General features: G+C 31.9%; 1 protein-coding gene across 8 annotated transcripts in view; it reads right to left on the minus strand.

Moving 5' to 3' along the window:
- Nucleotides 1-14,730, minus strand: part of DOCK7 (dedicator of cytokinesis 7) — a 173,644-nt gene that overhangs the window by 39,141 nt on the left and 119,773 nt on the right. For 4 of the 8 annotated variants that reach the window (XM_023536213.1, XM_023536214.1, XM_023536215.1 and 1 more), the window contains 4 exons: nt 10,825-10,994; nt 9,658-9,812; nt 2,109-2,291; nt 1,835-1,997 (listed from right to left, as the gene is read on the minus strand). In XM_023536213.1, the coding sequence (XP_023391981.1) occupies nt 1,835-1,997; nt 2,109-2,291; nt 9,658-9,812; nt 10,825-10,994 (671 nt within the window). The remainder of the gene's footprint in view (nt 1-1,834; nt 1,998-2,108; nt 2,292-9,657; nt 9,813-10,824; nt 10,995-14,730) is intronic. The other 4 variants (XM_011369542.2, XM_011369543.2, XM_011369544.2 and 1 more) reach the window with 1 other exon arrangement.

The following is a 14,730-nucleotide window of genomic DNA, read 5'->3' on the forward strand; positions in this document are numbered from 1 at the left end:
AATAAGATAAGAACTTCATTTTTTTTTTAAATTGAGATATAACTGATATAGCATTAGTTTAAAGTGTATGATATAATCATTCAATATGTTATTTATTATAAATTTTTCATCACAGTAAGTCTGGTTAACATCCATCACCACAGTTACACATTTTTTTCTTACGATGAGAACTAAGATCTGCTCTGAGTTTTAAAATACACAATATGTGTTATTAACTACAGTCACCATGCTGTCTGTACACCCCAGTACTTTTGTATTTTATAACTTTAAGTTTGGACCTTGTGACCCTCTTTACTCACTTCTTCCTCCCCTCAGCCCCACTCCCCTGCCTCTGGCAACCACCTCTCTGTTCTCTGTATCTATTCGTTCAGTTTTTGTTTTGTTTCATTTAAGATTCCACATATAGAACTTCAATTCTTACATTTAAACAATGATAACAGTCCTCAGGCCACAGGTTTAAAAATGTAACAAACACTGTTAGCAGTTCCACTCTTTCCAACAATAAACCTCAGAAAAATCTGTGGTATGATATGAAGGACACTAAATTGGAAGTCAAAAGATCCTGGTTCTGTCATTTAGTTTATAATCTCAGGCAAGATAGGTATTTACCTCTATGAGTTTATTTTATCTTAAAGATGAGAATTAGTCTTTAGTTTTTCGTAATAAATGATCAAGATAAAAATTAATTTTCATGCATTTTTAGAGGATGTTATACACAATGAGTTAAGAGAAAATCCGCAGTTACATTGTAAACTGTACGTAAAAACAATGCTCTATGAATTCCATTAAATGCAAAGACTGTCTTATTTGTTATTAAATTCCAAACACACATAGCATATGAAGGAATTTAAGTTCATTTAAATAATCACTATGTTAATGGCCTTTCAGAAAATGATAATTAAAAAATACTCATGTACATTCATATTTTAAGTTAACAAATATATGTGGAACTGTTAGCATGCATCATGAGCAGATGACTAAGCCATGTCCCTGATCTTAAGGAGCTATCTGTCTGTCACTTTAGAATTTACGAAATATTTACACGCACATGCTCCCCACAAAGGTCGGTGACACAACTTTTTAAATCTACAAAACAATTACAGGTAGATAAGGAAAAGGAAAGTGGGGAGATTAAGTGACTTGGCCAAGGTTACACGGCTAATGGGTAGTAGACCCGGGATTAGAAACAGGCCTCTAAGACTACTAAATTGTTTTCTTCTCCCTGATATATGAGTTTGACGGGCAATATCTTTGCCTTTGATATAGGGTATATTAATTCATTGTGCAAACTAGGAAACTTTTAAGAGTAAAAAGTGATGCTACATGGAGTGTAGAACACCGAGAGCGAACCAATCCTAAAGTAAACTATAGACTCTGGGTGAAAATGAAGTGTCGGTGTAGGTTTATCAAATTGCAACAAGTATATCACTTTGGTGGGGGATGTTGATAATGAGGGAGGTGGCTATGCATATGTGACAGCAGGAGGTATATGGGAAATCTCTGTACTTTCAGCTCAATTTTGCCGTGAACTTAAAAATGCTCTAAAAAAAGTCTACTTTTTAAAATAAGGGATGCTATTAATAATCACACTTTTTAAAATAAGAGATGCTATTAATAATCACAAGAATAAACTGAGACTATCCAGAGCAAATCAGGAAGTATGTTCACCGTACTTAAACCGGAATTCTAACTTGAATTCCTGCAGAGAAATGGTTATTTGGGTTAATTCACAGTTACATTCAAAAACACTTCTTTAAAAGTGTAGAATTATCATTGAAGACTTCCAACAATGATCTTTATAATATATAATTCGGAGAAACTGAAAAATCCTCACCAGAAGGAGAAGACATTGTGTACGTACCAAGCTGTCCTCGGCTTCTGCGCACCATTTCTTGCCTAGCACCTATGCTCCCAAGAATAGCTTCTTCAAGCTTTGCTCTCATGTCTTTTGATTTCTTAAAGGTCAAACTATTCATTCTTTCAAACACTTTCTTTCCCTAAAATTTAAACATTAGAAAAGGAAAGAAGAGGCATTGAGAAAATTTTCTTCTTCCTTTTCCACAGTTTCCTTTCTTGTTCCTCTTTGCAATGGCATAATAATCACTTACTTTGTATTCAAAGCAGGATACACAGAGATAAAGCAGGTCTAATAGCCTGTTTAGTTGCAGGACTGAGAGATCTGTAAACCACTTTTGTAGAACTGTCTCATCTGCATTCTTGAGAACCCAAAGTAGACAGATCAAAAGGCTTCGACTTGATTCTGCCGAAAAGGTAGTGTGTTGCCTGCCACTCTGAAAATAAAGAGTAGTAGAATGAGACAGAAAAATCAATGACCATTTCTTTTTTTGTGGGTTGTCAGTTGTTTTCTTCTGAAAGCAATAAAAACAAAAATTGCTTAAAATCAAATATTTAAAAACAACATTTAATTTAGACAATGCTTGTATAAGTCATATACTGAAGTTTAGTGAACCTTTCCTAGCAATAAAGATTGTTTTAATCTGTGGTAGAGCTTCTGGCAGATGATAATAGAAAACATAAAGCAAAAAACTAAAAGATACTATTATTAACTAAATATCTACCACAGAATATCAGACATGATGAAAATAAAGGAAAAAAAAAACACAACTGATTCAGTAAAATAAGAGAAATATAAGAATAGAATGTAATAACAAAATGTTTATCAGGTTTAGAGAACCATTGTTTCCTGCCAAGGGCCACTGACAAAAGGGAAAAGTCTTAGACTGTATAAAAGTAAAAAGCATTTCTACATATAGCATATGAGGTTAAGATGCTATTTTCAATCTTCAATCTGTATTAGTATACAGTATGTGAAATACAAATGAAAACCTTAGAAGAACTTGTTTACAATACCATTTATTGACTGGATATTTACTCTGTTCCAGTCATCATGCTAAGCTCTTTGTGTACAGTATTTCATTTAGTCCTCCAACAATATTACCAAGCAGGTTGTATCATCTCAATTTTACACACAAGGATACAGGATGACAATAATAATGACAAAACATAACAAATTTGAAATATGCTAGACACTATGTTAATCACTTTTTCTTATTTAACTCTCATAATAATTTTATGAAACCATATTAACTATTGTTATTTCTAGTTTACAGGTAAGGAAACTAAAGGATAGAGATTAAGTAATTTGCCCTAAAACACATATTAAGAAAAGGTAAAGCCAGGATTTTAGTCCAAGTTAACCAGACTCCAAAGCTTACTCTTCAGCTTTATACCACGGTCTAATATTTGGTTAATAAATATGCTAAGTAATAATAAGAAAGCAATGAAGGAATATTGAGAGGAAAGACAAAGAAAAGCTGAACATACTTAATTACTGAAATCATGATCTCAACCTCTATCCTAATCTTTCCTCTGTCCTAGATGATGATAATGATAGCAGCTGACTCATACATATAATGCTTACTCTGTGCTAGGCACTGTCCTAAACATTTTATGCATATTAACTTACTTATCCCTTGCAACCATCGAAAGAGATAAATATTATTACTCACCCCATCTCAGAGACAGAAAACTGAGACACCAAGAGTTTAAGTATTTTGTACAAGTATTCTGCAGTAAATAGTAAGACTGAGATTCAAATTAGGAAAGTTTGGCTCCAGAGACCAAGCCCTTATCTACTATATCTACATATGTATCTATATGTCAATTAATTCACCTACATAAACTCACTTAACCATTATGTTATACTGCTTCGTATCTGGGCACAAATAGCTTTGACTTTCACCCTCAAATCCACAATCTCTCTGAAAAGGAAAATGTGTCTTTATCTAAAAAGTAGGTACTTTATATAGCTGAGCTTTCAGGTATGCATAAATATATTGACTGAATTCTCAATGATAGATTTTTTAAAAATAAAATTTTTATATTATTCTGAATTTGACAAATAGGTATACACTAACATTTCTTATATCCCCATACAAACTGACAATAACACTTGAGATACTGAAATTATCAAAAAATAAAACAATCACACTTTCTATGCATCCCTGTCCAAAAAATAATATTTAAAAATTTGACAAGAAGCTTGAAAGTACAAAGAGAAATGTTTTTGAAAAAACAGAACAAATAGAATATAGAAAACTGAAAAAAAATTACACAATAACCAAATTAAGAACTCAATGGATTATTTTAATATAATATCAATTACAATTAAGGGAAGAATTAGTAAACTGGAGGGTAGATCAGAAGAAACAATCCAGCATGAAGCACAGTCAACAAAAACATGGAATATACAGAAGAAGAGTAAAGACATAGAGGATGCAATAAAAAGAACTAACGTACTTTTAACTGGAATATGAAAAGAGGAAACAGAATGGAGAAGAGGACACATTCAGGCAGATAATAGTCAAGAATTTCATAGAGTGGAAGAAAGATGCTGAATCATAGATTTAATAAGTCAAAAAAATAAAAAGCAGAATAAATATAAAGAAATTCAAAACTACGGTCAACAGAATGAAACCACAGAAAATCAATTTTAAGGAGAATAACAAAGATGCAAGATGGAAAAAAATTATCTTCAAAGAAGCAATAGTTTGACACAGCTGACTTCTCAAAAGTAGCAACAGAAATGAGAAGACAGTGGTAACAATGTCCTCGGCGTGCTGAAAGAAAACATAAAACTGACAGAATAGCAAGTAGAAATTACAAAACCATAATTGTAGTGGGATATTAGAATAAGCAGACAGAACACATTAAAGAAATATTTAAACAATAGGATTAATAAATTTGACGCAATGGGCATAACAGACAAATACAGAACACTGCAAATAACAACTGAAGAATATCATTCTTTTGGTATACATAAGATACTTGCAAAAACTGACCATATACTAGACCATAAAACCACTTGCCACAAATACAACAAACTGAAATTATACAAAGTAAGTTCTCTAATTATGTAATTAGGCCAAAATCTGAAACAAAAGGATTACTAGAAATTTTCATGACTGGAAAATTTAAAACAAAACTTAATAGCCCAAAAGTCTAAAAGAAATCATTATGAACTTTAGATATATTTTGAACTGAATAATGAAAATGCTATGTTTAAATTGTGACATGCAACTAAAATGATAATTAAAGGAAAATGTATAAGCTTTCATCCTTTCTGAGAAGAAAGGATGAAAACTAGTGAGTTAAACATCCACATCAAAAAGTTAGAAAAAGTACCAGAAGGGCAGGGAAAAAATTATGTAAATATAGTATGAAAAAAAATAAACTGGCATTAAAAAAATAAAAAGAAGTTAGAAAAAGAATACCCAAGATAAACCCAAAGAAAGTAGAAGGCAGTAAATAATAAAATTCAAAAGTGAGGATCAATATTGTCCCCAAATTGGTTTTCTATAGAGACTAAAGATGTATTGGTTTTCTATAGAGACTAAAGATTGTAGTGGGATATTAGAATAAGCAGACAGAACACATTAAAGAAATATTTAAACAAATTTTTAAATACAAATTTCTGTTGAGACTGATTACAGACAAAAGTCTCAAAAAAGCCAGTCACAGAAATGAAAATGTTTATATCTATTATAGTTTATATCTATTACATTTACCATAGACATTTGGAAGACCATAGAAGATACTGGGAACAACTTTGTATGTCACAAATTTGAATAAACTTCTACTAAAATAAAGTTTTCAGAAACCAGTGTAAAAAAAAAGTAGAAAGCTTGAAAACTCTTATAGTCATAAAAGAAATTAAATCAGTCAAGTTTTAAAATTTTCAAAAAAAGAAAACTGCAGGTACAGATGGTTTCACCCACAAGTTCTCCAAGTATTCCAGGAAGAAATAATTCCAATTTTAAACAAGTACTTGCAGAGAACAGAATAAAAGTGGAAACTTCCTAGCTCATCTTAATTGTCTAACTTAATATTGATTCCAAAACTTGAAAAAAACATTATGAGAAAGAAAAATTACAGAAAATCTTACATACAAACATATATACACAAATCTTAAACAAAATATAGCAAATCAAATCCATTAATACACAATCATGAAAAAGTTTGGTTTAATTCAGGAATTCGAGGTAGGTTTAACACTAAAAAACCAGTTGAAAAGGGTCACAGTAAAAGATCGAAAAGCAAAATAATGAGTGTCTCAATGGATACAAAAAAGAAAGCATGATAAAATTCAACAATTATTCATAATTAAAAACAAAACTCTAAGTAAACTAGGAACAGAAGGGGATATCCTTCTGTTATATTATTATACATAATATAATAAGAGGGTACCTAAAAAAAACGATGGCACATGTGTTTAAAAATGAAATGTTGCAAGTTTCCCCTTTAAGGATGCCAACTATCACCACTTCCATTCAACATTATACTGGAGGTTCTAGCCAGTAAAATAAGTTATGAAACAAAACTGAAAGGAAGAAATGAAACTTCTATTATTTACAGATGATGTAATTTTGTATGTAGAAAAAAAAATCTATACATAAGTTATTAGTTTAGCAATCCTGCTGGAAATAAACATTGTACAAAATGAATTCTATTTCTACACAAAAATGACCAACGAATAGAAAATAGACTTTTTGAAAAAGATGACATTTGTAAGAGTATGATTATATATAATTATAGGTATATTATAATATATATAATAAAAAGTATGAAAAAAATATCTAAGGCCAAAAATACATCTACAAAGATGTACTAGGCATTTTTGGTGAAAACTATAAAAGTTTATGTAGTCACAGACATTAAGGGAGGCCCAAAAAATGAGATTCATCATGTTCAAGGATTAGGAGATTCCACAGTCTAAACATATCAATGTTCCCCCAAATTAATCCATAGATTCTCAACCAAAATCTCAACAGGTTCATTAGTTTTTGTCTATTTATTGTAGTGGAGCTTCATAAACTGATTCTAAAATGTATATAGATTTGTATTTATATAAATACAAAGGACCAAGAATTAGCCAAAAAATTTTTAAAAAATGCATAAGGACTTTCTCTACATGATAGGCCCCGAAGAGAAAATGTTCAAAAAGCTCTAGACACTTCAAAAGAGAAAATCCGAATGGCCAGCATACATATGAAATAGTGCACACCCTCATAAGATATTAAGAAAATGAAATACAACTATAAATTACCAGATTGACAAAAATTACAAAGTCTGAAAATTCTAAGTGCTGATGAACATGTGAAGGAATGGAAACTCGTACTGTAGGTGCAAGTATAAACTGAGACGAACCCTTTGGAAAACACCCTGGCATATCTGGTAAGGATGAAGATACACATATTATATGATTGAGCAAATTCCACTCCTAGGAAATATCCTAAATAAAAGTATAATCATGCATACAGGATACATATAAAAGAATCTATGGAATTGATATTGGTAATAACCAAAGATCAGAAACAATTCATGCATCTGTCTACAGAATTGGTAAATAAACTTTATCCAAAAATTTATAGTCAGACAATGGAATGTCATACAGAAATAAAAATCAGTGAATTATAGCTACAATTTGTAACGAATGAATATTAAAGACTTACGGAATGTAAAACTAAACTAAAAAGTAAACTATTTATATATGAAAACTTATATGGTAACACTATAAACAAAACTAAGCAATTACTTCGTTAGTCAGGATAATGGGGGAGCTTGGTGGATAGCTTTGGTACAAAAGAGCAAGCTAAGGATTTCTGGAAACAGCCAATGTTCTATATTTTGTCCCGATTGGTGGTTATAAAGGTGTTCATTTTATATTTTATAAACTTATACACTTATGTTTCATGTATATTTTCATGTGTAGTATAGAAAAGTTTTAAAAAATGAAAAGCGCAGTCAATAAAATTGAGAATAGTAGTCATTTTAAAGGGAGAGAGGGAGTAAATTGAAGGCAGACTGAGAACTTCCAAGGTACTTACAATGTGCTATTTCTGAAGCTGAGTGGTAGATACACTGCTGTACCTTCTATTATTCTACTTTAACTGTACATGAACTTTATATACTTTTTTAATGTATAATATCAAAAGTACAAGTGATGAAAGAAAAATATCAATAAATTAGAATTCACCAAAATCAAAAACTTTTGCACTTCAAATGATACCATCAAAAAGTGAAAAGATAATCTACAGAATGGGAAAAAATATTTGCAAATCACATATAAGGGAGTTAGTTGTACTCAGAATATATAAAGAACTCTTTCAAGTCAATAATAAGATGAATAACATAATTTTAAAATGGCAAATGATTTGAATGGACTTTTCTCTAAATAAGTAAGATAAACGAAAAGATGAGCCAATAAACAAATAAAAAGGTGCTCAATATCAGTAGACATTAAGGAAATGCAAATCAAAACCACAATGAGATACCACTTCATACCCACTAAGATAACTATGATAAAAAAGAGATAAAAACAAGTGTTGGTGAGGATTTAGAGAAATAGGAACCTTTATTCACTGCTGATGAGAATATAAAATGGTTCAGCCACTTTGAAAAAGAGATTGAAGTTTCTCAAAATGTTAATCACAGAGATACCATATGACCCAGCAATCTACTCCTAAGTATCTACCTAAGAAAAATCCAAAAACATACATACATGCACACAAAGACATGTACGCAAATGTTCATAGCAGCATTATTCCTAATGTCCAAAAAGTGGAAATGATTCAAATCTTCAACTGACAAATGGATAAAAATCTGGTATATCAATACAAAGGAATACTATTTGGCAATTAAAAAAAAAAAGAAGTACTGATACATGTTGCAGCATGGATGGACCTCAAAAACATTATGCTTAGTGAAAGGAGCCAGACACCAAAGAGCACAGTGTATAATTTCATTTATGTGAAATATCCAGAATAGGTAAACCTGTACAGAAAGAAATGGATTAGTTGCAGTCTAGGGCTGGGGGAAGTAGGATGTGACAGGCCTATGGGTTCTTACTGGGGTGATGGAAATGTTCTAAACTTAGATTGTGGTGGTGGCTGTATAACTCTGTAATTATATTAAAAACCGTGAAATTGTGCACTTAAAATGGGTCAATCTTTTGATATGTAAATCACCTCAGTAAACTTTTTTTTTTCCCCTAAGCTGTCAAGTAGGCTAGCTTCCATAAATATTGCATTTTTCTGAAAGTCTTTTAAAACTTTTAGAACTTTTAAAACTTTTAGAACTTGATCTTGCTTTACTGGTAGTTTGTTTCCTCCCTTCTCCCATTTCCTTCCCTTTATAAGGGGGGAAAATTATAGAGGCAGAGTAAATATTAATTTTTTAAACATGAAAAAGTATCAATCTTCACAGATTAAAAAAAATTCTCAATTATTAAATAAGTGAGAATATTTCTTTGGGCTGATAAAGACTACAATGGATTTAAATATTTATATTTAAATGTATATATGTATAATATTTATATATATATAAAATAAGGCAACTTTCAAAATTCTGAATGAGAGAACACATAGCTTTATACCATAAACCTTGAAGTAATTAATAATTTATAAAACAACTTGGTACAAGATAGGCAATATTCTCCGAACTTAATGTTTCCACAAAATAAATTAAGCTCAGAGTACTTTTGCCTCAGCTAACACAATATTCTCAGTTATTTAAGGATACATCCTTGCAAATATCTGTTCTTCCAGAATAAACTTATGTAGGAGGGTTGATTTTTACCGTTGATGTGAGGAGGAAACTGCCAGGCCTTGTTAGTTGAGGAACTGATGTTCCTGCAATTGCCATGGCAACCGTCTGGCTTATCATGCTTCCGCTCTCACTTTCATAATCATCAGGGGCTATACAAATTGGTCTCCCTCGTTGATTGTGAGTTTCTGGAAAAAAATAATCCAAAAATAAATAATTAAACTCTATGTTTAGCTTGATTAACAGTTATTGAGCATGCAATTCCCCTTCTAAGTCTCCATCACTCTTTAAAAAAACAAACAAAAAAACCTGTTAACGTGTGATACTTATCCTTAAGATTTAGTTCTTGTAAACAATATTTTAAATATTAACTCATTCCTACAACCATAATTTATAGTTTTGTAGTAAACTTTAACTTGCTAGTAAAAGAAGATCTAATAATTTAAACATTTCTGCCTTCGGATAAGGAAGCTCATGTTAGTGATCAAAATACTGGAAAAAGTACTCAACTATCAGTCCTTTAAAGGCAAGGAGTTGTTTATTTTTGTATCACCAGCACCAGTTGAAGTTCTTAATACATATTAGGTACTCAGTAAATGTTTGTTTTTGTTTTTATTGAACTGGAAGTACTTTATCAGGTTAATTGCTAGTTAAAATGCAAACTACAGGGCTTTCTTTAGAGTGAATAAAGGAATTTAAGTAAATTTTAAATATGAAAAGCAAGAGGAATAAAATTTTATAGGTTCTAATTTTTAAAAAGCAACAAAACTTCAACTTATTAACCTAGTGTTAGCGATAAACATAATTCCTGTTATACAGGCGAATATTAATTTGATTATATGTATATGATAAAATGACATTGAGCATAGTAAACATCTGCCAGGTTTTCCTGTATTCTTATTTCAGATGAACAGTACACCCACACACACAACCTATTTCCTAATAGGTAGGGATAGAAATGCTATATAATCATTATTTTAAAATTCATCATAGGAACTATTTATAGAAACCTTACAGTGAAGTCTCCCACATGGTGAAAAGTTCCTCAGTAACCGGGTTAAGTATTTACAGTTTACTTATGTCACTATATATGTCCTCATATTTTTTTTCCTTAAATAAGATCTTTATCCTTGAGATATTTTCTAACATTTTTATACATTGAGATTTGCCTTTAAAAGTTGTCTTAAATATACTAAGTACCTGTAAAATCATACAGCTGAGGAACAGTTTCCATGATAATGCCAATCAGAGGTAGATACAACATGGCCACCCGAGCCTTTATCTGGGGGTCAGAGTACCGTGGGTCTGAGTCATGACTGGATAGTAAATTGTGTACCATATTGATGACTTTCCTATGCAATCCAAACAGTCTATTTAAAAAGAAGATGAAGAACAAGCAGTAAGGTCACAGAGATTAGTTAATATCGTTAAGGCAAACAGTAAGTCATGGTACTGAATCAATTTTGTTCAACTTCTTAACTTTGCCACATATTTGTATATATTCCTATAAAACACCTCATTTTAAAATTAATGTCTGTACAAAAAAAAATTGAAGAAAAATAAATAATATATAAATTGACTTAGGAGTAAATCTGAATATTTTTTACATTAACTCTTTATTTAGTTCATTTTAATATTAAATAACTTAAGACCTGTTGTGGTTATATTTTAAAGCAAAAAAAGGGAAATCTTAGCAGTTATAAATTTTATTTCATCAAGTGAGATCTCTTCACATTTACCAAAGATAAACTTGTATTTCCTTTTTCTGAAAGAAAAACATTCTATCTAATAGATCACGTCACAGGCTGGGTTTGTGATTGACATCTCTATTTAACTGAACTTCTTTGCTCATATATCTTAACTGGGCACTTACAACTTTTCTAAACTCCCAATCCCCTGAGTTTCACTGGGCTAACACACTAAGAAGGGTCATTCTCATCTTCACTTTTTTTTTTTTTTTTGCCTCTTTTCTTAGACTGAAGGCTCTATGACCATCAAACCATTCTTATTAAAAATTCACCCAACTTCCACTGGCCTTTATGCTGTGACTGGCAGCAGTTTCGGATCTTTCTTTCTGCTAAGCTTCTTACCATCAATCTCAATAAAATACTAACTTTTTAAGGAAAGAATAGCCATTCTGAATTTGTTCTGGTCAGATCTTTTGATACATTTCCATCTTTATAACTATCAGATCATCTTTCCTTTTGTCTCAAAAAAAGTTGTACCTTCTCTCAGAAAGTAATCTCCACATATGTGCAGTGAACCCCATCTTTCTTCAATAGTTTCATTGTACCCCCTCACTAAGGTCTTCCTTTCTTTCTTCAAATAAGCCTTCCCTATCTTGAGAATAGATGTTCACTTGAAACTAGTTTCCTTTAGCTTATATAGTACTTTTCTTAGTAATAGACTATTATACGACTTCTCCAGTAGTAACTTCCTGAATGTATGTGTTTACATTTACTTCCTAATATCTACTCCCTTTCTTTGAAGCTAACAATATTTGAATGCTTACAACATGGTACCACACTAGCTTTATTATTTAACAGCTAAATGATTTTTCTAAGATACTTAGCCCCCGTTTTCCTACTTATGTATGCGGGTAACAACCTACCAGTGGTTGTGAGAATTAAGTTACATAATTTATGTAACATGCTTAGCACAGTGACCGGTACATTGCCTTCCTCAGTAAATACTAGCTTTTATTTCTTTTAAGATCATATAGATTTAAAAGCTGGGATTTGAAACAGTCTTACTCCAGAGCCTTTGATCTTGTCTGCCATTTAGATTATATAAGATCTAGCTGAATATTCTTTCTTCTCCCTTCCAGATTTTTATTCAGAAAGCTTATTTTTAAATACTGTCAAGAACCACACGTGAGGAACATATTTCAGATTTCATTCTCCAGCTCTCCCTACTTGACACTGTCATCTTATATGTTCTCTTCTCAATGTAGTCTCCAAATAGTTCCCACCCTTCTTCATACTTCTCTCTCATCATTCTTTCCAAGTCTCAAATTTTGGTCATTTGCTTTTTATGTTCTCTCTTTCAACTTTGGTGTCACCAGTGATGATTCCCAAACTTGGGTGTGTATTTCTTATCTCTCAGCATTTACCAGCCCCAGACTTCCACCTCTCTAAACTCTATCCACCCGTCTTCATGAAGCCCTTTCGTCTATCTACGATACTCAATCACATCAGCTATTAAATACATAGTTATGCAGGATCCGTAATATCTATCCTATTCTAGATGTTGGAAATAAGACATTGTCTCTGTTTTAAGAGAGCTTGTTTTCGTAAAAGAAACACAGGAAAATAATTCAACGTTACAAATGTTATAACAAGTATTATTCTTCTACAGATCTATGTACTACAAAATTAGCATTTAATAATAGTATATTGTTTCATAGTCTTAACTTTCTTATTATAATGAAAGATTTTAGACAGCAAATCTTTGATTGATATTAGAACGTATGACTGCCAGAAATTATTCTTGATTACTTAGCAAGCTGATGGAGCAAAAAGAAAAGCATTCCTTCTCAAGGATTTTATCTAAGACAATCAATGTATGTTGCATTTTAACTATATATCACTAAAGAATGTAAAAGAGATGAGATGTGAGTTTCTCACAGTCAATCACTCATTCATTGAATTAACATATATTTGTCAAGTTTCCACTTTCTACCAGACACAATTCTATGGCACTGAGAATACAGTGAACAAGGAAGACAAAATGCCTGCTCTCCTGAGCTCACATTCTAATGCGAGAAGACAGATAATAAACAAACAAGCAAATTTCAGGTAAGTGCCTTGTAGAAAATAACATTTATATGGTTAAAAATGATTGTGGCGAGGGCAACACATCTTTAATTTAGATTGGGAGGTCAATGAAAGCCTCATTGAGAAGATGCTGTTAGAATGGAGACCTGAAGAATCTTAAAGAGGAAATGGGTATGAAAAGACCTGAGGGCAACTGGAGCACTGCTTCAGGCAGAGAAATATGAAGTTCTGAGGCTCTAAGGTAGAATAAGTTTGGCACAATTGAGAAAGACAAAGAAGGCCAGGATGGCTAGATTTTAGTATGCGAAGAGAGAAGAGAGTTGTGGAGTAGACAAGAGCCAGAAATATATCAGGCTTTGGGGACCAATATTAAAAGTCTGGATTTTAAGTGCCATTTTTAAAGCTTATGCTCCCATTGAGGAGTTTTAAGCAAGGAAAATGACATAGTCTGATTCTCATTTCTAAAAGATCACTCAGGCTGCTGTGTGAAAAAAGGATTTTGGGAAAGTAAGAATGGAGCCATGACTAGGGAAGTAGCAGTGAGGATGGAGAGAAGTAGCTGAACTTGGGGTAGTACCTGTGGAATTTGCTAATGGATTGGGTGTAGGAAAAAGTGGGAAAAGAAAGAAACAAGCAGCAGTAAAAACTAAGGATATAATCCTGTATACTGCTATTTAAAGCTCAGCCCATATCTTATTTAATTGCATAGACAAAGAAAAGATGGTAACGAACACAATTATCATTGTTTTCTGGACTTCATAGAAAAAAAAAATATCTCCAAGTGTGAAAGACCAACACATTCTAGCTTAAAGAGGTAGAAAAAAGCAATACATAATTCTTTCATAAATCCTCAGAAACACAAAAAAACCTATTTTAATAGAATTGATCCTTGACATGAAAAAAAAAAAATCACTGCAGAAACAGCTGACTGTTAGAATTTTCTATTCTTTATATCAGATATTGCTGAACACCTACACAACATCTATTTCCCGTCTTCCATCTTAGGAGAACTCAATTTTTTTCGGATATGTATTCCTCCCGCTATGACTCTGGGGAAGCCGCCTCCATCCCATTTCAGGAGATCCTAATTAGACTAGCTCTGCTACTTAAAGCATCAGTTAGCAAACCATTTTGTTACCAGTCCGAGAAGAGATAAATGTTAATCAACTTATTGCTTCCTTACTTGAGAAGGTCTACCCAAGAGAAAGAAAAGTCATATGACCTAAACATTGTGTTTAGTGGCATAGCTGATTTACTGCTCTGTAACAAACCATGAACCGATACCAGTCTGAGCACCACATTTGAATAGAACTAATCTAATCCACCCAAC

The sequence above is a fragment of the Pteropus vampyrus genome, unplaced genomic scaffold (genome assembly GCF_000151845.1).
Source record: "Pteropus vampyrus isolate Shadow unplaced genomic scaffold, Pvam_2.0 Scaffold151, whole genome shotgun sequence".
NCBI classification, from domain to species: domain Eukaryota; kingdom Metazoa; phylum Chordata; class Mammalia; order Chiroptera; family Pteropodidae; genus Pteropus; species Pteropus vampyrus.